The sequence below is a fragment of the Dasypus novemcinctus genome, chromosome 2 (assembly GCF_030445035.2).
Source record: "Dasypus novemcinctus isolate mDasNov1 chromosome 2, mDasNov1.1.hap2, whole genome shotgun sequence".
NCBI classification, from domain to species: domain Eukaryota; kingdom Metazoa; phylum Chordata; class Mammalia; order Cingulata; family Dasypodidae; genus Dasypus; species Dasypus novemcinctus.
The window spans coordinates 133,225,076-133,249,796 of NC_080674.1; the positions used below are offsets into that span (position 1 = coordinate 133,225,076).

The window sequence follows — 24,721 nt, forward strand, 5'->3', positions numbered from 1 at the left end:
GCAAAATCTACATGTATCCCACCAGTCTCTTCCATGGTGACACCAGGCCATCACGAGCAAGAGTTGCTGTAAGTGACGATGAATACCCTTAGTTGTTTTAAATACAGGAAACTATTCCAGATGAATATTGTGCTGTGGTCCTCTGGATAAAAGGGATTTTACTACCTTTCAATCACATCCTTTCCAATACATGCCAGACAAGGGTAATCAACACTTGCCACAAAGATCCTTTATTTAGATGTTCCTACAACTACCGAGTACATCTCTATTTTCTTGTCTACTCTCTTCTGGATATTTCCAAATTTCTACGTGAGCTGAAATGTTTTTGTTTTCTAATAGAATATAATCATAAACTTTACAAAAACCATGAATTACAACCAATGACATAAAAATAAAATCCTATGTTGGGACAATTTTATTTCTATTTTTAAAAAATGAGTCTCTTGATTTAGTTCAGGGCCTCATGGGGAGAGGGAATTAGGCACTGTCACATTCAAAATGATAAATTTATTCAGGGCAAATCTTAATTTCTTTGTCTTCTTCAGAAGAAAAGCTGCAAGAATGCCTACAGGACTTGAAGTAATACGAATCTAAAACATCTTTACTGAAACTTGATTCCTTGAGCCAGAGGAAGGTCCTTACTGTAGTTGATAGTACTAGAGGGAAAAAGTAAACAAAATTAAATGAATGATAGTACATACATAGTAAAGAATATTTTCATGCCATTAAAAATATAGATCGTTATATGTTAATGAGGTAAAATGGCCAAGTTACAAGTGAAGAAAAAAAATTAGGATATAAAACAATATAAGTATAGAATCATTTTTACAATAAAAGAAAAAAAAAGAAAAAGAAGGAAGGAAGGAAAGAGAGTGAGCAACAAATATATTTGTTGGAAAAACACATTTTACACCTGTTATCTGAGCAGGGCACAAGAATATAGGGACTGTAACTTTCTCTCTCTCAGTAACTTGTATTGAATTATAAAAAAATACAGGTATTTTCATTTTGACAGAAATAAGTAACTTAGAAAATAAGTTTCCCCATTAACTAGTCACCTGGTTTTTCTCCTGAGAGGAAAAGTATCCCCATTAAAATCAGAAAGGCCACAGTTAAATTTTGTCACTCTAGAGCTCAAGTTCAGAAGAAAAGGAAAAGGCACATATATGACTTTGAAGAGCAGGAAGCAGGCAAAGAATGTGCATGAACTTGAGACTTAATAAGCCACAGCACCTCAAAGGAACCAGAGAAAGTCCTGACAGAGCTAAAATAGCTGAGGCTACAAGGCATCAAAGCTGAGAAACCCACCGGAGGTTACAAAGCTGGTGAGAAGCAGCAAATGGGATGTGTCTCTTGACTCCTTACCCAGCCTTCTTTCTACAGCAGGACACTGCATGAGCCTGACTCCACATACTGTTTTATTATACTTGGGTAAAAGGCATTTCTTCCCAAGGGGAAGGGAAAACAGAATAAAAGTCAAAGGAACAACTCCTAGTCAGCATCTCCTGGAAGCAGGCTCCCTAGCCAGCCATTCAAGCACAGGGAGAATGAGCTATTCCACTTTCAAGGGTCATGCTCACTACTCTAGAGTCGGCACTCCCCAGCTGATGAGCCAGGCCTGTACACCTTCTTCTTCCCCCTCCGTCTCCCATAGCTTGGGTGCTAACTGCACCCAAGGAGAAAGTTAAAGGGGCAGTTCCTTCTACTTTCTCCTGCTGGTTGACGTACAAGTATCTTGCTCTTATGCCATCTCCTGAATATAAACACAAACTAGATACTTTCCTAGTCAGACACTGGGCACTAGCTGAAGTTGGATGAGAAGGGTAGGAAAACAGCACAAAATGGGTTCTTTGGGGAGACTGCTGTGGAATGACAGAAAAATAAAATCAAGTGCAGAAAGTAAAGAGTATAAAAGCATTTTCCCAATGGCTTTCAGCCCAAACTCCATCCTCCGAAAGTCTCTTTCTTACCAAGTAGATCTTCTCATGTACTGTTTCCAGGCATCACTCCCAGATTCCCTGCCACCACCAGTGTGCTTTTCACCTCCTGAAGAAACAGAAAATGATTTCACATCTTTGGAGCAGTTTCTTTCTGTGTGGTCTCCTACTCCATATCATTGAAATGAAGATATTAAAAGGAGTCCAGAAAAGAGTGAGCCCTAATGTAAACTATGAACTTCAGTTAATAATATATTGGTACCTCCACTTACACAGTATTAAGTGTTAATAGAGAAAACTGTGTGTCGGGCAGGGGACATGGGAACTCTCTACTGTTTGCATGATTTTTCTGTGAACCTGTAACTACTCTGAAAAATGAAGTTTAAAAAAAAAAACAAAAACGAAACAAAGCCAGACCTTCCCTGACAGTAACTATATTCACTTTTCCCCAGGTACACGCAGCCCACAGGATTTCCTCATGAACCTCTGCCACTGTCTTCATCACTCACTGATTCTTGAGTGCCTCCTCGTGAAAGGCACTATGCATATGTATGTTTTGTGAGGCAGGGACAGACTAGAGACTACAGAAGCAGCTTGGTTGATTGTTATGGTTGACCGAAAGGCCCGAAGCAGAAGTCTTATCTACAAAGCAGCATATGTTGAGTACTAAGAGTAAAAGGACTTCTAGATTTAAGATGATGGAGTAATGACTTTATCCCCTATCTCAAAAGTCACCACAATGAAAAGAAGTTCAACATCATTGGTCATCAGGGAAATGCAAATGAAAACCATGAGGTACCACTTCACATCCACTAGGATGGCTACTATTAAAAAAAAATAGAAAAGAGTAAGTGTTGATGAGAATGTAGAAAAATAGGAATCTTTATTTATTACTGGTGGCACTATAAAATAGTGTACTCACTGTGGAAATCAGTTTGGCAGTTCCTCAGCAAGTTAGAAATAGAATTACCATATGACCCAGCATTTCTACTTCTTGGTATACACCCAGAAGAACTGAAGGCAGGGATGCAAACAGATATTTGTATGCCAATGTTTATAGAAGCATTATTCACAACAGTCAAAAGGTGGAAACAACCCAAATGTCCATCAATAGATGAATGGATCCACAAAATGTGATATACACATGCTGTATTATTCAGCTATAAAAAGGAATCAAGTTCTAATGCATACTACAACATGGATTACCCTTGAAGACATCATGGTGAATGAAATAAGCCAAACACAAAAAAGACAAATAGACAAATATTGTTTGATCTTAGATTATAGGTAACCAGGGGCCAGGGTCAGGGTGGGGTGCTTAATGGGTATAGAGTTTCTGTTTGAGGTGATGAAAGAGTTAGGGTAATGGATATTGGTGATGGTAGCACAACATTCTGAATATAATTAATACTATTGAATTACACTTGAAAGTAGTTAAAAAGGGAAATTTTGAGTTGTATCTGTTACTACAAAAAGGAGTTTAAAACTAAAAGAATAAGATACAGAAATATCACTACTCCGTGATGAAACAACGAAGTATCTGTATCCCTAAATTACAACACATGAATTCAGGAAGCAGGTGGAGAATGCCAAGTGATTCAGCTAAGAACAAAGATGGAATCCAAAAGCCTGCAGAGGAGGTGTCTGGGAGAAGCAAGATGCCTCTCTCATAGAAGTACAGAGAGGCCCAGGAATGAGACCGTAGCTGCAGTTACCCCAGGAAGCAGAAGGGAAGCATGGGGCTGAAAACAGGGATTTGTTAGCAATTTACAGGCGGAACAGTTATTACTCTATAGGTGACTACCATCCCAACAGGAAATAAAAGTGGATCGGATGGAGAAGTAAACAAAAAAAGTTCTGAGCTCAGGAATGACAGATGTAGTAGAGGGCAGGAGTAACAGGGCAGACCTAAACAGTACGATTCAGTAAACATGTGTACAAAACAGTGAGCACTCCCCAGGCTTCTTCCTGTTTCCAACTCCTTGAATCCTGGCAGGCAAACTTTCATATTCCCTGCAGGCATCTGAAAGGTATTTCTCTGAAAAAACATCTTAGTTGGAAGCCCCATAACAAAAAAAGGCCAGGTTTCCATCCAATCACCTCATGGTGAAGCCCCCTGTAGCAGTTTGGTATTATTTATGAATTCCAGAAATAGACACTGGATTATGTTTATAAACTGGTCTGTTTTGCTGGGCATATTAGATTGGCTTGGATTCAGAGGTTTCACTCTTACTTGCTTAAATTATGATTAAGGCTTTGATTGGGCCACGTCAGTAGTTGAGTCCCTGCCTCCTTTGTGGGTGGCGACTCACAGAGAAAATGACAAGGCAGAGTTAGGAGACCCGGGAAGTAAGCACACAGAGAAGCAGATATAAGAAGAAAGAGAAGGCTCCATTAGACAGAGTGGAGGCCCCAGGAAGAGAGACAAGCTATTAACTTGATAGTCTTCAGCTGGCCTTGTGAAGAGAGCAGAGCAGCTGAGCCTGGGGAGAAATGAGCCCTGGAGAGAGAGATGAGACTTATCCCAGCCTAGAGCTGACATTGGAAGAAGCTGGAACCACGGGGCCTCAAGAGGAAGAGAAAGCCTGAACCTTGCAGATGTAGGCAGCCATCTTACTCCAACATGTGGCAACAGACTTTGCTGACGGAGGTCACTTTGGCTTTATGCCCTGGTAACTGTAAGCTTCTACCTCAAATAAATACCCTTGGATAAAAGCCAACATATTTCTGGCACTTTGTCTCAATATTCCTTTGGCTGACTAATACACCCCCCATTCAACAAAGGCCACCCACCCATATAGAGATGCTGATCAGCTTTTGAGTCTCATCCTAAACATGAATTGACAGCCAATATTCCCCAGGTATGTGAATAAATAAGTGAACATGCAAGTAAATATGTAAATTAAGTAAGTAAAAGAGACCCAAACAAACAGAAAAAAAGGAAATAAGAAAACAAAAGAGGGAAGTAGACTTGGCCCAATGGATAGGGAATCCATCTACCATATGGGAGGTCCGCGGTTCAAACCCCAGGTCTCCTTGACCTGTGTGGAGCTGGCCCATGTGCAGCGCTAATGCACGCAAGGAGTGCTGTGCCACACAGGGGTATCTCCCGCATAGGGGAGCCCCATGCGCAAGGAGTGCGCCCTGTAAGGAGAGCCGCCCAGCACAAAAGAAAGTGCAGCCTGCCCAAGAATGGCGCCTCACACACGGAGAGCTGACAGAACAAGATGACACAACAAAAAGAAACACAGATTCCTGGTGCCACTGATAAGGATAGAAGCAGTCACAGAAGAGCACACAGTGAATGGAAACAGAGAGCAGACAACTGGGGAGGGGGGAGAGAAATATAAATAAATAAATAAAATCTGTAAAAAGAAAACAAAAGAGGGGGCAGATATGGCTCAAGTGGTTGAGTGCCTGCTTCCCACACAAGAGATCCCGGGTTTAGTTCTCGGTCCTCCTAAAAATGAAAACAAAAAAAACAAGGAGCAAAACATTAAAAAAAACAACTCAGGGGAGTGAATGTGGCTCAGTGGTTGAGCACCAGTTTCCCACATACGAGATCTCTGGTTCAATCCCTGGCCTCGTACCTCAAAAAAACAAAAAACAAACAAAACAACAACAACAACAAGAAAACAAAAGAAAAGGAACTAAGGAAATTGAAACATATCAGAAAGCAGAAGAAAATCTTAAAAGAAAGAAACCCACTTTATTTTAGACTAAGTGTTAAGGATAGAAACCTCTGGACAGTTGACGTCTTATTTTCTAATTTATACTTATCTATATATACTAATTTCTATACATATGCTTACAAGTACTGATTTTATAATAAAATATTTTAAATACTATACTAATGTCCTTAGAGAAATAAAGAGAAGACAATGATTCCATAAAACAAGAAAAGGATATTATTTAAAAGTGTGCCAACAGGGAAGTGGATTTGGCCCAACAGATAGGGCGTCTGCCTACCACATGGGAGGTCCAAGGTTCAAACCCTGGGCCTCCTTGACCCATGTGGAGCTGGCCCATGCGCAGTGCTGATGCACGCAAGGAGTGCCGTGCCATCCGAGAGATGTCCCCCATGTAGGGGAGCCCCACGTGCAAGAAGTGCGCCTCATAAGGAGAGCTGCCTAGTGTGAAAAAAGTGCAGGCTGCCGAAGAGTGGCACCGCACACACAGAGAGCTGACGCAGCAAGATGATGCAACAAAACAAGACACAGATTCCAGGTGCCGTGGACAAGAATACAAGTGAGCACAGAAGATCGCACAGCAAATGGACACAGAAAGCAGACAACTGGGGGGGGGGGAGGGAAGAGAAATAAATAAAAAATAAATCTTAAAAAAAAAAAAGTGTGCCAACAATGTAAAAGAAATAAGTCTTGGTACTACTTTCTAATAATGATAGCAGAAGGGGAAAAAAACCTCAACAGAAACATTAGAAGAAAAATGTTGAGGGAATCTCCCATAAAAAAGAACAAAAAGTATAAAGAGATGGGAAGTAAGAAAGAAAGATAATAAAATCAGTTAATCTTTGAGAGATGACTTCTAGAAATTGAAATAGAGAAATTGAAATTGAAATAGGAAAAAAAAAATACCCAAGAAATACTGCCAAAACAAAAGAAAAATAGCAAAAACGTCCCAGAACTGAAAATGAGTCCCAATATCCAAAGGACCATTTAACAGTGGTGATGGAATCACAACTTTGAATATTCTAAAAAACCACTGAATTTATACTTTAAAGGGTGAACTCTAAGGTAAGTGAATTATATCAGGTGAAGCTGTAATGAAAAAAGAGATTCAAAGGACTGGCCAAGTGATTATCCAACAACAAAAAAAATGTTTGAAGATCTCCACTGAGGCATATGATTGTGAAATTTCAAAACATCAGCTATAAATAGTAGATCCAAAAATTTTGAGAGGAGGAAAAAAGAACCAGAAATCAAAATGGACTGGATTCCTCAAGAGCAATACAGAAACCATTAAGACAAATGAGTAATGTTTACAAAATTCTAAGGAAAAAAATCATTACAAACTGTATAGAAGAGTTAAGACATAAGGCCTGCTAGCAAGGCTGCCCTTGGCTGGCACCGGGGAACATGAGTGGTAAACAGTTCCCTACAATAATATCAAACTTCCCCAAAATAAAACTGAGTCTCAACTCTTTTTGTACAATGGGGTTTATTCTGAACACCTGCTTTCCTTCTGGGAATCTAGATATTTTGGAATTTGCTAGGCTCAGGATGCCTATATGACCAGCTCCCAATGAAAGCAGTCTCTATGACCTTTCCTGGAAGACAGTATTTCATACTTGTCACAATCTGTTATTAGAGGAATTAAGCATGTACTTTTTGACTCCATTGGGAGAGGACTCTTGGAAGCTAGGACTGGTTTCCTCTGGACCTTACTCCATGAGATATTATATAATATTGGGAAGATATAGGGAAAAGGAGGGTTTAAGAAGGCTAATTGTTCCTAATAGAAGGTCAACAGAGAATGTCTAAAGTTTAGAAATCAAGAGATAGCAGTTAAAGTACACTATTAAGAAAAACTGAGGTAAATTCAAAGGTAAATTAATTTTAATCTTGTGGTAAGAAAAGTCTGAAGGTAATTTTGTCTCTAGGTAAGAAAGAGGAAAGTGTGGATGGGACTGATCTTTCCATTATAAGCCTTTTTCAAAACTTTAAAATTTTGAAAGCTTAAATGAAAAAGTTGACTGGAGAAAGCAGACAAGGGCTGAAAACAGGGATAAAAGACCCAGAGGAGGAGCAGGTATATACTCATGCTTTCAGGCAACTGCAGAGTGAAAGGCAGGGCTCATGAGGGGTTGAACAGGAAGCTTTAGTTCAAGTCAGCACAATGAACAGTAGAAGTGTAACTGCACTGTTCGGTTTAAAAAGATAATTAGAATGCCACTAATTATTTAAACTTTTATAGGTATTGATGCATGTTTGTTTTGCTTCTATAATAAAACGACAACGAGGTGGGAAGTGGCTGTGGCTCAATCAGTTGGGCTCCTGTCTACCATATGGGAGGCCCTGGGTTCATGTCCCGGGGCCTCCTTGTGAAGGCAAGCTCGCCTGCACGTAGCGGAGAGCCCAACTCAGCAAGGTGATGCAACAAAAAAGGGAGACAAGTAAAAACACAGAAGAGTGCACAGCGAATTGACACAGAGAGCAGACAGTAAGCAAGCCACAAGGGGGGGAGGGGAAATGAAATAAATAAATACAGACACAGAAGAACACACAGCAAATGGACACAGAGAGCAAAAAAAACCACGGGGGGGAGGGGAAATAAAATATATATATTTAAAAAAAAAACAAGGTAATCTGTTCTCACAATATTTTGGATCACTTTTATATTAAGCAAAATTCATAAAATTTTTGGGAAGTTTTTTTAAGTTAATAAATTTTAAGTTCTTAATGCTTAAATTTAAAAATAAGAGAAAACAGAAATAGGGTCCAGTGAAAAAATAAAACTATTTTTTCTAGTAAAAATAATGTTTAACATTTACTATGCCTGTTTTACAAAGAAAACACAGATATTTCTGGTGAAGCTTTCTGGCTTTAAAGCAGCAGTTCTTAACTTTCTCAGGTCTTGGACCCTCTCCCCCCAAAACAGAGGTCACCACCATGTCAGGGGTTCACATAGCTCAGATAAAGTGCCCCTGCTCTTACGTGATGCTGCATCTGAGGATAAAATGCAGGACCCTGGGCAGCAACTTTGAATATGGAATATATGCTCTCTTGGACATGATAGATTAAATAAGATTATTATTTCAGAACATAAGCAGTGTTTCAGTTTCTTGGTCAAATTCTTCTACTACTTTTCCTTTGCCTCCCAACATGGAAAAGAAGAAATGATTCTGTACATACCAAATGCACCTCCTATCTCGGCCCCACTTGTTGGAATATTCACATTTACAATGCCACAGTCTGATCCTTTCGGTCTGTGTATAAAAACAGAGGCATGCTGAGAGCAATGTACAGGAAATTAAAAAGCCCAAATCAACAAAAACTTAAGACTTGATGCTGAAAATGGATTTTCAACTACATAGTTTCCTTTACCTTTTGTTAAGTCCATTCATTACACAAATAAAACCTAAAAAAAATCTTCAAAATTGACAAAGATATACCCAAGCCAGCGGAAGATTCTGCCCAAATCCTTGGTAAAGATGCTACTTGAAAGTCCCTGTTTCACTTCATTATTCCATGCAAAGACCTCTTCTTCATTCTACAAGGACAAACATTGGAAGCTGTTAAGTCAAAGTTCAGTGACATGAAACTTCATGAGATGTATCAGAATTTCAATGCACAAAAAGCACCCAAAAGTTGTCCTTTTATCAATTCTATGATTGTCCTATGTTTTGTAACTTTATTCCCTAATTGTACTTTACTGAGAAACAAAGATTCTTCCATTCCTGCTACTATATAGGATGCTAATATTTACAGACTTTACCAAGTGCCAATCACTGATCTAAGCACTTTTTATGCATTCACTTATTTAATCCTTACCCTAGGAGAAAGGTCTATATTGCCCCCATTTTACAAGTAAGGCAACTGAAGCCCAGCACAGCCTCTCTAAGCCAAACTCAGCAAATAAACTATCTACCACCCCTCTGCCCCTGCCTGATATTGGGCATGACTCCTGGGGATGAGCCTCCCTGGCCCTGAGGGATTAATACCAAGTGCCAACCAGCAATTCATGTGCAAAAAGACCTTGACCAAAAGGGAGACACATGAAATAAAAAAGTTTTTATGGCTAATAGATTGCAAAGTTGGGAAGTCATTCTGGAGGTTATGCTTAAATGCAGTTGTCAGGCAGATTTCAACTAACTGCAACAGTGAACAAAACCTCAAAATAAAAGTGCTCCGGAGGGCTTCAGGAACATCTGGATGCTATAGGTAAGGCATGTAGCTGCAAAAAACCAACACCTCTTCAGCAAGCCCTATTTGGGAATATCTGATAATCTAGTTCCCTAATATAACAGAGAGACTTATTTATAAACTCGTGATTCTTCTACCCCTTTTATTTGAACCTATAATTATCATTATACCCATTAAATATATGCCTCAGAGATTTAAATCTTTGGACTGTTCATATGCCATTGAGCCCTGAATCCCAGCAGAGTTGTGGCTAAAACCTACTCTCCAATTCTTCAGACTTGCCCAGGAAAACGAATTCTCCATAAATTAATGATGGACAAGCCCCATCCCAAAAAACTGCAAGCAAACAGTTTCTTCCATCTACCCCATAATATCTAAGACCCCTCTCAATCCAAAGCAGTCAGAGCACACATCATCTCAAATTCCTCAACACTGAATAATGAACAAACATTAAGAGGGACTGGGGGGTAATCATCGACCAAGGTAGATTTATTGTTATAGTAGTTATTATCATGTGGTAATGGAAGAACATGTAACATTGATATAAAGACAGTGGTTACTAGAGGTTCAGAGGGGAGAAGAAAGGTGGAATGGGTGGAACACAGGGCATTTTTAGGACACTGTAATTGTTCTGTATGACACTGCAATGACAGATACAGGCCATTATACATTTGTCAAAGCCTATAAAACTGTTCAGAGCAACGGGTAAACCATTAACTACAGAACTTGATTAGAAGTGCTTCAATTTAGTTCATCAACTGTAACAAATGCACCTCAGTAATGTAAGATGTGAATAATAGACGGAAATGTATATATGTCTGGGTGGGGGGAGGAATATGGGAATCCCTTATATATATATATATATATATTTTTTTAAGTGGGTACTGGGGATTGAACCTAGAACCTTGTACATTCAAAGCAGGCACTGAGCTACACCCACTCCTCTCCCATATACTTTCATCCAAAGGTGCATTTATTTTTTTCTCCCCACCCTCTCTGTTTGCACTTGCTTCGACTGTTCGTCTTCCTTATTTCTTTAGGAGGCACCAGGAACAGAAGCTGGGACCTCCAATATGGGAGGGAGGTGCCTTATCACTTGAGCCACCTCTGTTCCCCACTTTGTTGTGTCTCACATTAGTTTTTCCTCTTGTGTCTCTTGTTGCATCAGCCTGCCATGCCTGCCTGTCACACCAGCTCACCGTCTTCTTTAGGAGGTATTGGGAACCATATTAGGGCCCTCCATGTGATAAGCGGGAACTCAATTGCTTGAGCTATATATCCACTTCTCTCTCAGATATTTTTGATGTAACTTTTCTGTAATCTAAAACCTCTAAAAATAGTTTATAATAATTTAAAAAATAAATACAATGCAACCATACAGTTGCAACAGTGCAACTGTCATTATCCTTTAACTGTTAAACATGACACATTCAAACCCTAATTTCTATAGTGCCAAAACCAATCCTAAATATGTGCTGGTCAGAGTAGGGCCTTTCTGTGGGCCTGAGACCCTCTAGTTATGGTCATATGTTAAAACCTCCACAGCCTGTCCTCTAATGCAGGGCTTATTGGAGGTCCTCACATCCACCTCCCACCCCCATTTTCTCATATCGTTGGTCTGTAAGTTGTCCTTATGGCCCACACAGTCCAGAGGTATGGATACAAGAGATGAGGACCGAATTCTCCATAAATTACAACACTGGTCCTCTCCCGTCTGGGTTCCCCTGGCTTGACATGCTTTCTAGTTTTACAGCGGTCATATCATCATATTTTAGCCTTAACCCCCAAATTTCTATTCATCAGTGGCTTTCTAAAAACCTCCCTACAGGCCAATCAAGTAAAATTTAATACACTTTCATTTTTTCTTCTCATTTGATTCAACATTAGGCGAGAGGAAGGAGAGACAATCAGTTTCTACCTTGAATTTAAAGACATAAAGAATTGGAGCAAAAGTCTCTCTGTGAGCAATGGACGCACTGTGGGCAAGACCTGTCACAATTGTCGGTTCTACGTAATTTCCAGGGCGATCCATAACCTGAAGTAGAGAAATTAAATAAAAACAATCACTAAAACAGAGAAACAAAAAGAAAACCCCCCACAAAAACCAATCAAAGCATTTTGTTTTATAGTATTCGGGACACGATTTTTGCTTATACTTATGAGAAAAAGATAAGCATTGTTTATTAGGTGAATTACTTCTCCAAAATAACTTCCCATCACGAATGAAAATTAACTCTTCCTCTTATTGGTTCCAACTAAGCTGGTCAGAGAAAAATAAAAAAAGGAAGAGTCGGGTGGAAAGTCATGTATCACAACAAAGTTAAACTGAAAAAAATGCAGTTACTGTGGTTTTTATTTTAAACAACCCCTTGTACAAAAATCAAAAGCTCCAAAAGTATGTATTGTAGAAGCTCTCTTAATCAGCCTCCATGTAACCAAGTTACTAGTTCATTTCTATTTAACTAACACTTGCCTTTTCTTCTATAAAATATTCTGACACCCACACCCATCTGCCTTGGCTGATGGCTGACTCTCTAGTGTGCCTCTGTAATCTGGCTCTCACTCTTTGAGCTGTATATTTACCAAGAGTCAACTGTATTTACTTCCAATTCTGTACATGCCAGCTGTATTTTTATTGTAATGCCACAGTGCATTACGTGACTTAAATATTACACAAAGTGGAAGAGAAAGAGCTATTTCTATAAATATTAAGTTTAGTACTTTGGAAAAAACTCCAAACATGAGTAACAAAAACACACACAGCTGTCCAATTAGATGTGAGTGTGTCACTGGTAAAAAACACTGTATGGCGGCAGACTTGGCCCAGTGGTTAGGGCGTCCATCTACCACATGGGAGGTCCACGGTTCAAACCCCAGGCCTTCTTGACCCATGTGGAGCTGGCCCATGTGCAGTGCTGATGTGTGCAAGAAATGCCCTGCAATGCAGGGGTGTCCCCGTGTAGGGAGCCCCACGCGCAGGGAGTGTGCCCCATAAGGAGAGCCGCCCAGCACGAAAGAAAGTGCAGCCTGCCTAAGAATGGCGCCGCCCACATGAAGAAATGCCACAAAAAGAAACACAGATTCCTGTGCCTCTGACAACAACAGAAGCAGACAAAGAAGACGCAGCAAATAGACACAGAGAACAGACAACCGGGGTGGGGAGGAAGGGGAGAGAAATAAATAAATAAATTTTAAAAACAAAACAAAACAAAACTGTAGAGGGAGTGGAGAATTTTAAAGTCCAAAAGATTCTGCTTTCAGATTGCTCTGCAAGAGACTCAGTTCTCAGTGCATTTTAAAGAGTATGAAATTATAAATTGTAGATATAAAATTATAGGTAAGGTAGAGTTTATCCAAGAAAGAAGACAAAATGTTCCAATCATACATGAAGAAAACGCCTTGGCAGTACATCAAAAGAATCACAAATAAATGTAATTATGTGTTAAATTAAAATAAAATGTTTATGATTTTAAAAAAATGATTCCTGACTTAATTGGCTTTTTCAAATAATCAGTAAGTACGGATCCTAATTTATCTGAATACAAAGTCTTTCTTTTACTATACCAGGGAAAGGATGTCTCCTTTCTGTACAAATTCCTAGGGACCAATTTAAAGGGAATCATGGCTACGAGTTTGTGTGTCCTTCCAGAAACGTTCCATGTCTTTCATGTAGTACAATGGGATGGGGAGAAGAAGGATGGTAAATCCTTGCTAGTGTCTAAGGGAAAGGAAGTGAAAAAGCCCTTACTATGGATCTCAGACAATTTTCATTACCTTGCCACCATAGACCACTATGCCACCTTCTTTCTTTGCTTCTTCCACTGCTCCAAGGAACATGTTCACTGCCTGTTTGGTGTGGAGTGGCCCATAGAGAACATTAGCTGCAGAGAGAAAAGGAATGCTCATTTTGCACTAAATGGCATCATTTTATTATTATATTCTAACTGTTTTCCCATATACAGACCAATCCCTTTATATATCCTTTCAGTTTAAAGCAGGAGTCTGCAATCTTTTCCTATAAAGGGCCAGATAGTCAATATTTTAGGTTTAAGTGACATATGTGGTCTCTGTCACAACAATTCAACTCTGTTGTTGTAGCCCAAAAATAACTACAGATACTATGTAAATGAACGTGGCTGTGTTCTATCAAAACTTTATTTTCAGAATGAAGAGGTGGGCCAAACCTGTTTGCTGATTTAGAAGAATGGCCATCAACAATCAGACCACTGGATTAAAAGTCTAGGAACAATTTCTTTATTACCATGTATCTAATTTAGGACATTGTGATCATTCTAAAGAACTTCACATGAACAGCTCCTCTCCAATTTAATGAGGAGAGATCAATACCACCCTATGTTACAGCTCCCAGAAACCAGAGCTTTAAAAATGACTCATGGCCCACTGGATGGACTGGGGGAGAGTGTAGACTACAATGTCGACCACTGTCCATGTGGTGCGGCGGTGCTCTAGAATGTATTTGCCAGGTGCAGTGGATGTGCCGCGATGATGGAAGAGGTTGTTGATGTGGAAGGAGTGGGGTGGGGGTAGATGGGGACCTCATATTTTTTTAATCTAACACTTAAAAGAAAACAGAGAAGAAAAAAAGAAAATGACCCAGTGATCGAGGAAGAAGATTTAGGTAGTCATCTGTGAGGAGACCGCATTTTAGCTGAGAGCCAAAAGATAAAAAGGAGCCGGTCATGGGGAAAGCTGGCTAGAAGGCATCCCCACAGAGAACGAGTGGGACGGAGGCTGGAGTGCGTGGAGCCCTGAAAGAAGGCTGGAACAGCTGGCGTTGAGAGGGCAAGGGGGCAAGTGGCATAGAAAGAGGTTGGAAGGTAGGCAGGGAAGGAGGCATAGGTCAGGGGTCACGAGGCTGGTGAGCCTGCTAAAGAAGGCTCAGAGCAATGGGAAATCACTAGAGAGTTTTAAGCAGGAGAGTGAATTATTTAAATACATTTTTAAAAGTCACTCTGGTTACTGTAGAAGGCTAAAGTAGAAGCAGGCAAATGAGTTAGGGGTCTCTTATAGCCCTCTATTAGAGGAAGGAGATAGTTAGGAGCAGGGTAATAGCAGGAAAGAAGGAAAAACAGTCAAACCTCAGCCCATCTCAACAGTAGTCTGTGGATGAGATTTTCCAGGCTTACTCACCAGCTCACATGAAGCACTGAGGCTGCTATCCTAGGAGAGCAAAATGTGACTTCCCAAATGCCCAATATTCAGTTTTGAATGCCCTCAGGCTCCTCGGGGGTGGGGCATCAGGTTTTAGGAGATTAGAAACACTTGTTATCACCAGCTGTCAAAAGGGAAAATTTTTGAACACAGAACCAGATACTCACAGTCCCATGGGTTCCCGACACGGATCTGTGCATAGGCCTTTTTAAGTTTATTTACAGCTTCATCATGGATGCTTTCATGTAAAAACTAAGGAAAAAAAGAAACATTCAAGGGAAAAGTAAAATCAATATACAAGGTTTTTAGCAATGTATAATTTTTCTTAACAGTTCTGATTAATAGTTATCATGTGATTTCTGAAAACATAAGCAAATGTTTTTAAAAATGAGGTAATGCCTAATTTAATATGAACTGTCATGAAGACAGTAATCGCCTCTAGGTAGATGACAGAATAAAATCATAAGCAATGTTTTTATTATATTTCCAAGGATCTATGTGGCTAAGTTTCACAAGTCAACTATTCCTGTTTCTGTTCTAAAGCACCTGACTTCTTAATTAGCAGAGAACTTCAAGTACACTTGTCCCAGAATATATCTGTGAGAGTTACAGTGAACAGAAACCACAATGGTTTGGTCAAGTCCACCACGGCTGTGCAACCACAGGCTCTTAGGTCTTCATTAAGTGAGGACGACACTTGGATTCCCTGTGGGGAGGATGGGAGCTCTGTGTTATGTTCTCAGTGGTAGAGGTGAACTTGTGCCAAAGCACCCAACTGGGTGGGTCTCCACGTGCTGAACAGATGAAAACTGGTCAGGAAGAGGTCTGTAGTTCAGAACGTTTTCTTTTTTTTCCTCACATACAGCAAATCAATTTGGACAATGACCAATAGTATCTGCTAATTTTAACACTAACTATAAAGCCATGGCTATGTATATTTACTCCAAGACACAAAGGAAAAATAAATGCTGGCTGAATAGAGAAATGCTCGGCTTTCAAGTCATTTCATATATTACCATGTGATGAAGGGTACACAATCTTTTGGAGCATTCGTGTTTTCTTCTTAGCTTTAATGGAATAAATGCTTGAGGTGAACAAATTTAATCAGTTTGAAACACTTTATGAACATCGTATCATAGATTATTTGAGAATTGCAAGTGAGTAATGTCAAAACAAAGGCTGATTTTCACTTGTACAACAGGAAAAAATAACTATGATAGGTATGGGAAAGGTAAAGACGGAATTGTTCTTATTTTCTATTATTCAATTAATTTAGATTGTTAATTTTACTCGTAAGGAATTTGTTCATAATGCTGGAGAGTAATTCAACTTTCAACTGTTTTTATTAAACACAAGAAGAAAAATCAACTTCAATAATAAAATATGGCAAATGCAGACAAATATCACACCTAGTCAAACCTTGACTGTTAGCCACACAGTTTTTCAATTCCATAAAACAGCCATGAAAATCAAACTGAAATCCAGCTAAATCTAAGTATGGCGCTATATCACATCTCCTTATAGACACTTAAAATTAATCTGTCATATATATGTATGCAGACTGTATATTTGCAGACAAAACACACAGATACAGACATCTGCTTTTCTCTAAACGATGTCACACCAAGTCAAATCTAAGACGTGAATTAAGATGTCCAAAATTAAAATCTTTCAAATGTTTTACTACATAAAATATTTTTACATAAAAGTGAAGGCTATCATTTTATCTAATAGTTTTCTAATTTAAAAAAATTTTAGCTTGTTTTATTCTCAGAGTGACTTTGTCCATATTGTTCTAGGAGTAAATTCAAAGGTGAGGGGGGTGGAGTACTGGTCGATTAACAACATCTGCCAGGAAAAAAGAATAGCAGGGGGAAGTGGGTGTGACTCAAGCAATTGGGGTCCTGTCTACCATGTAGAAGGCCCAGGGTTCGATACCCAGGGCCTCCTGGTGAAAGCAAGCTGGCCCATGTGACAAGCTGGCCTATGCAGAGTGCAGGCTCCACACAGGAGTGATGCCCCACGCAGAGAGATGGTGTAGCAAGATGACACAACAAAGAGACACAGAGGAGAGACAATAAGAGACACAGCAGACCAAGGAGCTGAGGTGGCACAAGACAATGATCACCTCTCTCCCACTCTGGAAGGACCCAGATTGGTTCCCCGGAGCCACCTAATGAGAACACAAGCAGACACAGAAGAACACACAGGAAACGGACACAGAGAGCAGACAATGGAGGGAGGGGGGAGAAATAAATAAATCAATCTTAAAAAAACAAACTATAGGGCCACATAGCTACCAATCATATCTAGGAATTATGTTTTTCTAGCAGTGTATCTATGACACTTCACTAATAGCAGAATTTGTTAAACCGTGGCATTTTAAGAGCAGGACAATCTCATTTTCCTACTCAGACACACTCACCAGCCGCCTTGCAGTAGTACACCTCTGGCCAGCTGTCCCCACGGCCGCAAAGAGAGCTGATGGAACGACTAAGCTGAGGTCTGCATCCTCAAAAGCTTAGAGAAGCACAAACACACACCCATCAGTGTGGCAAAGTAGGAAGACAAGGTATTCACTAACGGGTATACAATGATGCTTTTGGAAAGTATAGTCAGTGAACATCAAAACTACCCCTGGGGAGCAGGTGTAGCTCAGTGGGTGAGAGCCTGCTGCCCATGCACGAGGTCCTGAATTCAATCACTGGTACCTCCTTTAAAAAAAAGTAACTACCCCTGTAAGAGAAGCATGTTAAGATTGCAGTGACATATATTCTTTAAGAGAAAATCACACTTTCTATGAGAACAGAGCAATAAGCTCTATGGTCTTTGCCCAAGTACAGATGCAAACTGAGGCTCTTGGTCCTCATATGCCACTAAAGACAATGAATGTTTTTGCAATCAAAAGGATCAGCAAGCCGCATAAGATTTACTTAATCTATAGAAAATGTGGCTTGTATTCAGAAAACAAGCAAAGGAAAACCAACAAAGAAAGAGTGTTGCACTACAATGGAAGCCTCACACACAGGTTCTAGGCCTCAGGTACTATATTCCACACATGAACAGTTTTCCTTTTCAATTATCTCTGCCTTCAAAACACATTTATGACCTGACTCACAGGGAAATTCCTAAACATGGGACTTAGGTCTCAGGCACACACAACATAGAATGTCTGAACACATTAAAGGACACGCTCGTAAACAAGTTCCATATAGTCACACTGGCTATGAAGATACTTTGAATGGAAAACAAAGCAAAACAAAGAGAGACCAGCCTTACCAATAATAGCATTGTTGCCTCCAAGCTCTAACAAACTTCTCCCTGTAAAAATAAATAAACACAAATTAATGCCTACTTCAGTATTTAATGCACACTGTTAGATGGTCTCAAAGTATAGCCTATCCCAAACTTTTAAAAAACTTACTTTGATTTAAAAAGTAGTATGGGTAGTGCATCAATGGCAAATTTCCTAATTTTGATAATTTTACTAGAATTGTATCAGAGAATATCCTTGTTCTTCTCTGAATTATTTGGTGGTAAAGACACAACATCTTCAATCTATGCAATATATATATGAATTATACAAATGGCCAGTATAAGTAGGTGAAAAGATGCTCAACATCATCATCCATTAAAGAACTACAAATCAAACCACAATGAGAGGGGAGCCTGTATGACTCATTGGTTGAGTGCCTGCTTCCCATGTATGAGGTCCTGGGTTCAATCCCCGATACCTAATTAAAATAAAACAAAACAAAACAAAACAAAACAAAACAAAAAAGCCACAGTAAGATACCATTTCACACCCACTAAGATGGCTATTAAAAAATGGAAAATTAAGTGTTGGAGAGAATGTGAAGAAACAGAAACACATTCATTGGTGGTAAGAATGTAAAATGGAATAGTCATTGTGGAAGACAGTTTGACAGTTCCTCAGAAAGTAAAGTATAAAACTACCATATGGCCCAGCAATCCCATTTCTAGGTATATACCCAAATAACTGAAAGCAAAGATTCAAAGAGATGTTTGCATATCAGTGTTCATAAAGGCATTATTCACAATCGCCAAAAGATGAGAGTAAACCAAGTGCCCATTAAGTGCCCATGAAAAGGAACAAGGTTCTGATACATGTGACAATATGGAAGAGCCTTGAAGACATCTTGTTTGGTAAAATGAGCCAGACATAAAAGGACAAATATTGTATGATTTCACTGATTTGAATAATCAGAATAAGAAAATTAATAGAGTCAGAAACTAGAATACAGGTAGGGAATGGGGCATTAATACTTAATTGGTAAAGAATTTCCATTTGGGGTATCACATAATTGTAAATGTAATTAACACCACTGAATTATGTATTAAAATGCAGTTAAAAGGGAAAATTTTAGGTTGTATATATATATTACCAGAATAAAACCTTTTTAAAAAACCATAGGACTGGGAAGCAGACTTGGCCCAGTGGTTAGGGCATCCATCTACCACACGGGAGGTCTGCGGTTCAAACCCTGGGCCTCCTTGACCCGTGTGCAGCTGGCCCATGCACAGCGCTATATGCGGAAGGAGTACCATGCAACGCAGGGGTGTCCCCTGCGTAGGGGAGCCCCACGCGCAAGGAGTTTGCCCCATAAGGAGAGCCGCCCAGCGTGAAAGAAAGTACAGCCTGCCTAAGAATGATGCTGCCCACATGGAGAGCTGACACAACAAGATGACGCAACAAAAAGAAACAGATTCCCGAGCTGCTGACAACAACAGAAGTGAACAAAGACAACACAGCAAATAGACACAGAGAATAGACAACTGGGGTGGAGGGGTAGGAGGGAAGGGGAGAGAAATAAATAAATAAAATCTTAAAAAAAAAAACCCATAGGACTGATTAACACAAACAGTGAACCTTAAGATAAACTATGGACTACAGTTAACAATATAATTATAATATTTTTCATCAATTCTAACAAAGGTACCCCACTAATGCAAAATGTTAATGATACAGAAATCTGTGTGCATGAAGGGGGTATATTTGGGAACTCTGTATTTTCTGCATGGTTTTTCTATAAACTTACAACTTCTCAAATAAAAAAATTAAAGGACAGGAAGCAGATGTGGCTCAAGCAGTTGGGTGCTCGCCTACCACACGGGAGGTCCTGGGTTTAGTTTCTTGTGCCTTCTAAAGACAATGAGCAAGACAGAGAGCTATCACGACAGGCAGGTACAGCAAGCTGACTCAACAAGATGATACAATGGAGAGACACAACAAGGAAACACAACGAGAGAATACAACAAGCAGGTAGTGGAGGTGACTCAAATGAATGGGCACCTCCTTCCCACATGGGAGGTCCCAGGTTCCGTTTCTGGCGCCTCCTAAAAAGAAGATGAGCATACAACAAACAGTCACAGAGACCAGATAGCAAGTGCAAATGAGGGGATGGGGATAGGGGAATAAATAAATAAAATTATTCTTTAAAAAGTAAAGGAAAAAAATCATCGATCCAATTTATGGTGACAGTTTGAGATTATTTTATGAATCCCCAAAAGAGAAAGAGTATGTTTGTAAACTATTCTTCTGGGTGTGATACCCTTTGATTGCCTTAGATCCAGCTGATATGTCTTGATTAAGTTACCTGTTAAGATTAGGGCTTTGATCCAATCAAGTCAGTAAGGCGGGACTCAGGTTGAGTTCCCACCCCCTTGACCGGCTGATATAAATGGACACTCCCTCAAGATGACACAGGGGAAGAAAGAGAGCTCTGTCATTTTTCATCTGGGGCCCCAGGGAAGAGAAGAGCCATTCACCCGATAGTTTGCAACTGAAGAGAACAGAGCAGCTGAGCAGGCCCGGAACGAAACAAGCCCAATGTCAGTCTGTAGCTGAAAGAGTGTAAGGATAAACACTCGCAGGGATCAGCAACCATCTTGCTTCAACACATAGCAATTGACTCTAGTGAGAAAACAATCCTGAGGTGGACTCTTAGGGCCTTGTAACTTAGGGCCGTATGCTTTGAACCCAAATAAATATCTTTTATAAAAGCCAACAGATTTCTGGTACTATGTATCAGCACCCCTTTGGCAGACTAAAATACATGGTCTTACTTGAGAACAACATATCACTGTTTTGACTAAGAAGGGAAAGGGAGAAGGATGAAGAGATTTAACCTGTTCCTATAAAGATGGGGACTAATGATGTTGAACATCTTTCCCTTTCCTTTTGGCCACTTGTACTTATTGGGAGAAATGTCTATCTCTAATAAATTCTTTGCCCATTTTCAGTCGGGTTATTGGTCTTTTTATTGTTGCACTGTAAGAGTTCTTTATATACTCTGGATATAGAGTATATGCAGATAGGTATGATCTGCAATTTTGTAGACCTACAGAATTTCTCCCATTCTGTAGGCTGTCTTTCACTTCTTTGATGGCATTCTTTAAAGTTTTTAATTTTTATTACATCCAGTTTATCTAGTTTTCTTTTGTAGTTTGTGCTTTTGGTGTCATATCTAAGAATCCATTACCTAACTTAAGGTTACAAAGATTTACTCCTAGTATTTCTTCTAAGAATTTTGTAATTTTAGTTTTACACTTATGTCTTTGATCCATTTTGGGTTTAATTTTCGTGTATGGTGTGAAGGAGGGATCCAACTTTATTCTTTTGCGTATTAGTATCCAATTGTCCTAGCTCCGTTTGTTTACAGACTAATCTTACCCCTATTGAAATGCCTTGGCAAAAATCAATTGGGGGGGGGGCAGAAATCAATTGGCCATAAATGTAAGGGCTTATATCTGACCTCTCAGTTTTATGCCATTGGTCTATATGCCTATCTTCATACCAGCACCACACTGTCTTGATTACTGTAGCTTTGGAGTAAGTCTGTTTTTGTTTTTTTCCCCCCAAGATTGTTTTGGCTATCCTGGATACACAGCACTTCCATATGAATTTTAGGGTCAGTTTATCAACTGCTTAAAAACAAAAACAAAACAACAGAAAAATACCTGTTCCAATAGAGATTGTACTGAATCTTTTTTTCCCCAAAGTTTCTTTTTTTTTTTTTTAAAGATTTATTTTATTTATTTCTCTCCCCTCCCCCACCCTGCCCCAGTTGTATGTTCTCTGTGTCCATTTGCTGGGTGTTCTTTTTGTCCACTTCTGTTGTCAGTGGCACGGGAATCTGTGTTTCTTTTTGTTGTGTCATCTTGCTGCGTCAACTCTCTGTGTGTGCGGCGCCATTCCTGGGCAGGCTGCACTTTCTTTCGCGCTGGGCGGCTCTCCTTACAGGGCGTACTCCTTGCCAAGGGTCTCCCATACGTGGGGGGCACCCCTGTGTGGCACGGCACTCCTTGCGCGCATCAGCACTGCACGTGGGCCATCTCCACATGGGTCAAGGAAGCCTGGCGTTTGAACCGTGGACCTCCCATGTGGTAGACGGGCGCCCTATCCACTGGGCCAAGTCTGCTTCCCATTTTGTCCGCTTCCCATTTTGAAATCATTTAAGGAATTCTGCCCTCTTAACAACTTAAGTCTTGTTATCCATGAAAATAGAATGAATTTCCATTTACTTAAATCTATAATTACTTTAAACGATACTCTATAATCCTGTGTGTGCAAGACTTATGCTTCTTTTATTAAATTTATTCCTAAGTGTTTTGTTCCTTTTGATGCTAGTCAATGGAACTGTTTCCTTAACTTCATTTTCAGATTTTTCATTGCTAGTATATAGAAATACAATTGATTTTTGTATATTGATCTAGTATCCTGTAACCTTGCTGACCTCGTTTATTAGCTCTAATAGTTTTTTTGTTGTATATAAGTTTGCTTTTTAAAAGCAATGCCTATAAAGCAAAATGGCCAGCAGATTTGCCAGTTAAACCTCACCTGATGTGGGGTTACAATCTAAATTCAGCATAACAGCCAAAAGCATTCTCCTTAAAAAGTAGAGTATACAAAGCTATGTCTATATAGTCCTTATCAGTCATATATACGTGAAATATTTAAATGAGAAAAAAGATGATTTAAGTTTTTTTTCCTACATTCACTCTAGGTCCTATACTCAGTGGCCTTGTTTAAATTTTTATTTTTATTTTTTTAATTTGCCAAACAGATCTGGTTGAATTAAATATTATTTGCTAGATCCTAATAAATTCATTTCAAGGGAAAATAGCATTATTTTCCAAATTGTTACTTATATTTGGGACTTTCTTAATATTAATATACTAGTAAGTGCATCCTTTTCTTTTAATTGGACATTTAAAACTCTATAGGAAGGAACATGGGGTAAAACCCCAAGTTTTATATACTTCTCAGGGAACTAAAAGCCTCAGCAGAAAGCCAATACTTACCAAACCTCTCCTGCACCATAAGGGACACCTGTTTTCCCACCTGTGTGCTCCCGGTGAAGGACAGCAGGTTCACCCGCTCATCTTTGGCCATTGCTGTCCTGTGGTTAAAAAACACCATCACCCAAGCAGAGAAACACAGCAATGGCAGCCTCTAAACGTACCCAGCAAGAAAACACTAACATGGCCTCTCAAAAGGCTCTTGAAAAGGCCGTCAAAGCTATCCCAGGGGAGCAAGGGAAGGCCTTCATGAGAAATAAATAGATTTCTGACAAGTAGAACCATACAGCAGAACAGGCTAACCTGTTCTGTGATCTCTCAGTAAAATAAAAATCACCCTAGAGGAAGTGGCTAATTAGGAAGAAAGTCCTCCCCATACTGAGTAGATGACTGCATAATATGATTGTAGTCATCTTTGTATTTCCACAAAGAATGAGCCTTCCAGTTATTCTGCATACTCCTATCCTATTGAATAATTCATTTAAGAATTAAATACTTATAAGACTACAGGGAAACATCCTAAAGTAGTTTTCATGAAAGGAGACTTATAAATGCTGTGCTAGGACTCCCAAATGCTTCTAAGGAAAACATACCAGATACTAACTGATTTGATCCTCTCTGCTTACAGTTCAGAGCTTGAGAGAACTCAGTGGGAGCCAAGCAGGGCCATCACTACATTTGTCTATTGTAGGGCTGGAACAGCTTGATGAAATGACCCAGGTAGGCTTCCCCAGGTTAAACAAAGAAAACTTGAGCATGGATACTGAGGGTGGTTTTTACTGCACTCCTAGGTACCACCGCTACAATTCTTCGAGCTATTCCAAGGCCAATGCAAAGGACTGGATACCCAAAATATAAGAATACAGTAGGCCAAAGGATAGAATACTCATGTTTTAAATGACATTCTGATAATATTTCACTATGTACTGTGTATGTGGGAGCTGTACTTTCTAATATTTTCTCATTCACATTAAAAATAAGAATAATTTATCATTGCACCTTTCTGAGATTGCCTGGTAGATACAGTGGCATGGTAGAAGTGTTTGAGGGAGACTAACATTTTAATACTGCTCTCCCCCAACTCTTGGTATGGGTTATAAGATTTGAATCCCATGAAACCACTCCAAGTCTCAGCTGGTATTAACCTCCGTTCTCATCAGTGCAATTACTGTCAGTTTCATAAAAACAGGCTGTGACATTATACTATGTGAAAGAAGCCAAACGCAGATGGACATATATCATATGATTCCATTTACATGAAATAGCCCAAAATAGGCAAATCCATAGAGGCAGAAAGTATTAATAGATTACTGGTTGCCAGAGGATGGAGGAGGGAAGAATGAAAAGTGATGGCTAATGGGGCCAGGGTTTTCCTTTTGAGCTGATGAAAATATTCTAGAATTACAG

The 24,721-nt window shown here is 39.5% G+C and overlaps 1 protein-coding gene across 2 annotated transcripts in view; it reads right to left on the reverse strand.

Annotated features, from left to right (window-relative positions):
• Window positions 1–214: 214 nt before the first annotated feature.
• The window catches only part of ALDH7A1 (aldehyde dehydrogenase 7 family member A1), a 49,073-nt gene continuing 24,566 nt past the window's right edge, over window positions 215–24,721 (reverse strand). The window contains exons 9-18 of one of the 2 annotated variants that reach the window (XM_004448152.5): window positions 23,318–23,415; window positions 18,272–18,313; window positions 17,418–17,512; window positions 15,160–15,244; window positions 13,595–13,701; window positions 11,739–11,855; window positions 9,070–9,167; window positions 8,810–8,883; window positions 1,971–2,046; window positions 215–656 (exon numbers count right to left, since the gene is read on the reverse strand). In XM_004448152.5, the coding sequence (XP_004448209.3) occupies window positions 602–656; window positions 1,971–2,046; window positions 8,810–8,883; window positions 9,070–9,167; window positions 11,739–11,855; window positions 13,595–13,701; window positions 15,160–15,244; window positions 17,418–17,512; window positions 18,272–18,313; window positions 23,318–23,415 (847 nt within the window). In that variant the 3' untranslated portion in view covers window positions 215–601. The remainder of the gene's footprint in view (window positions 657–1,970; window positions 2,047–8,809; window positions 8,884–9,069; window positions 9,168–11,738; window positions 11,856–13,594; window positions 13,702–15,159; window positions 15,245–17,417; window positions 17,513–18,271; window positions 18,314–23,317; window positions 23,416–24,721) is intronic. The other variant, XM_071209720.1, reaches the window with a different exon arrangement.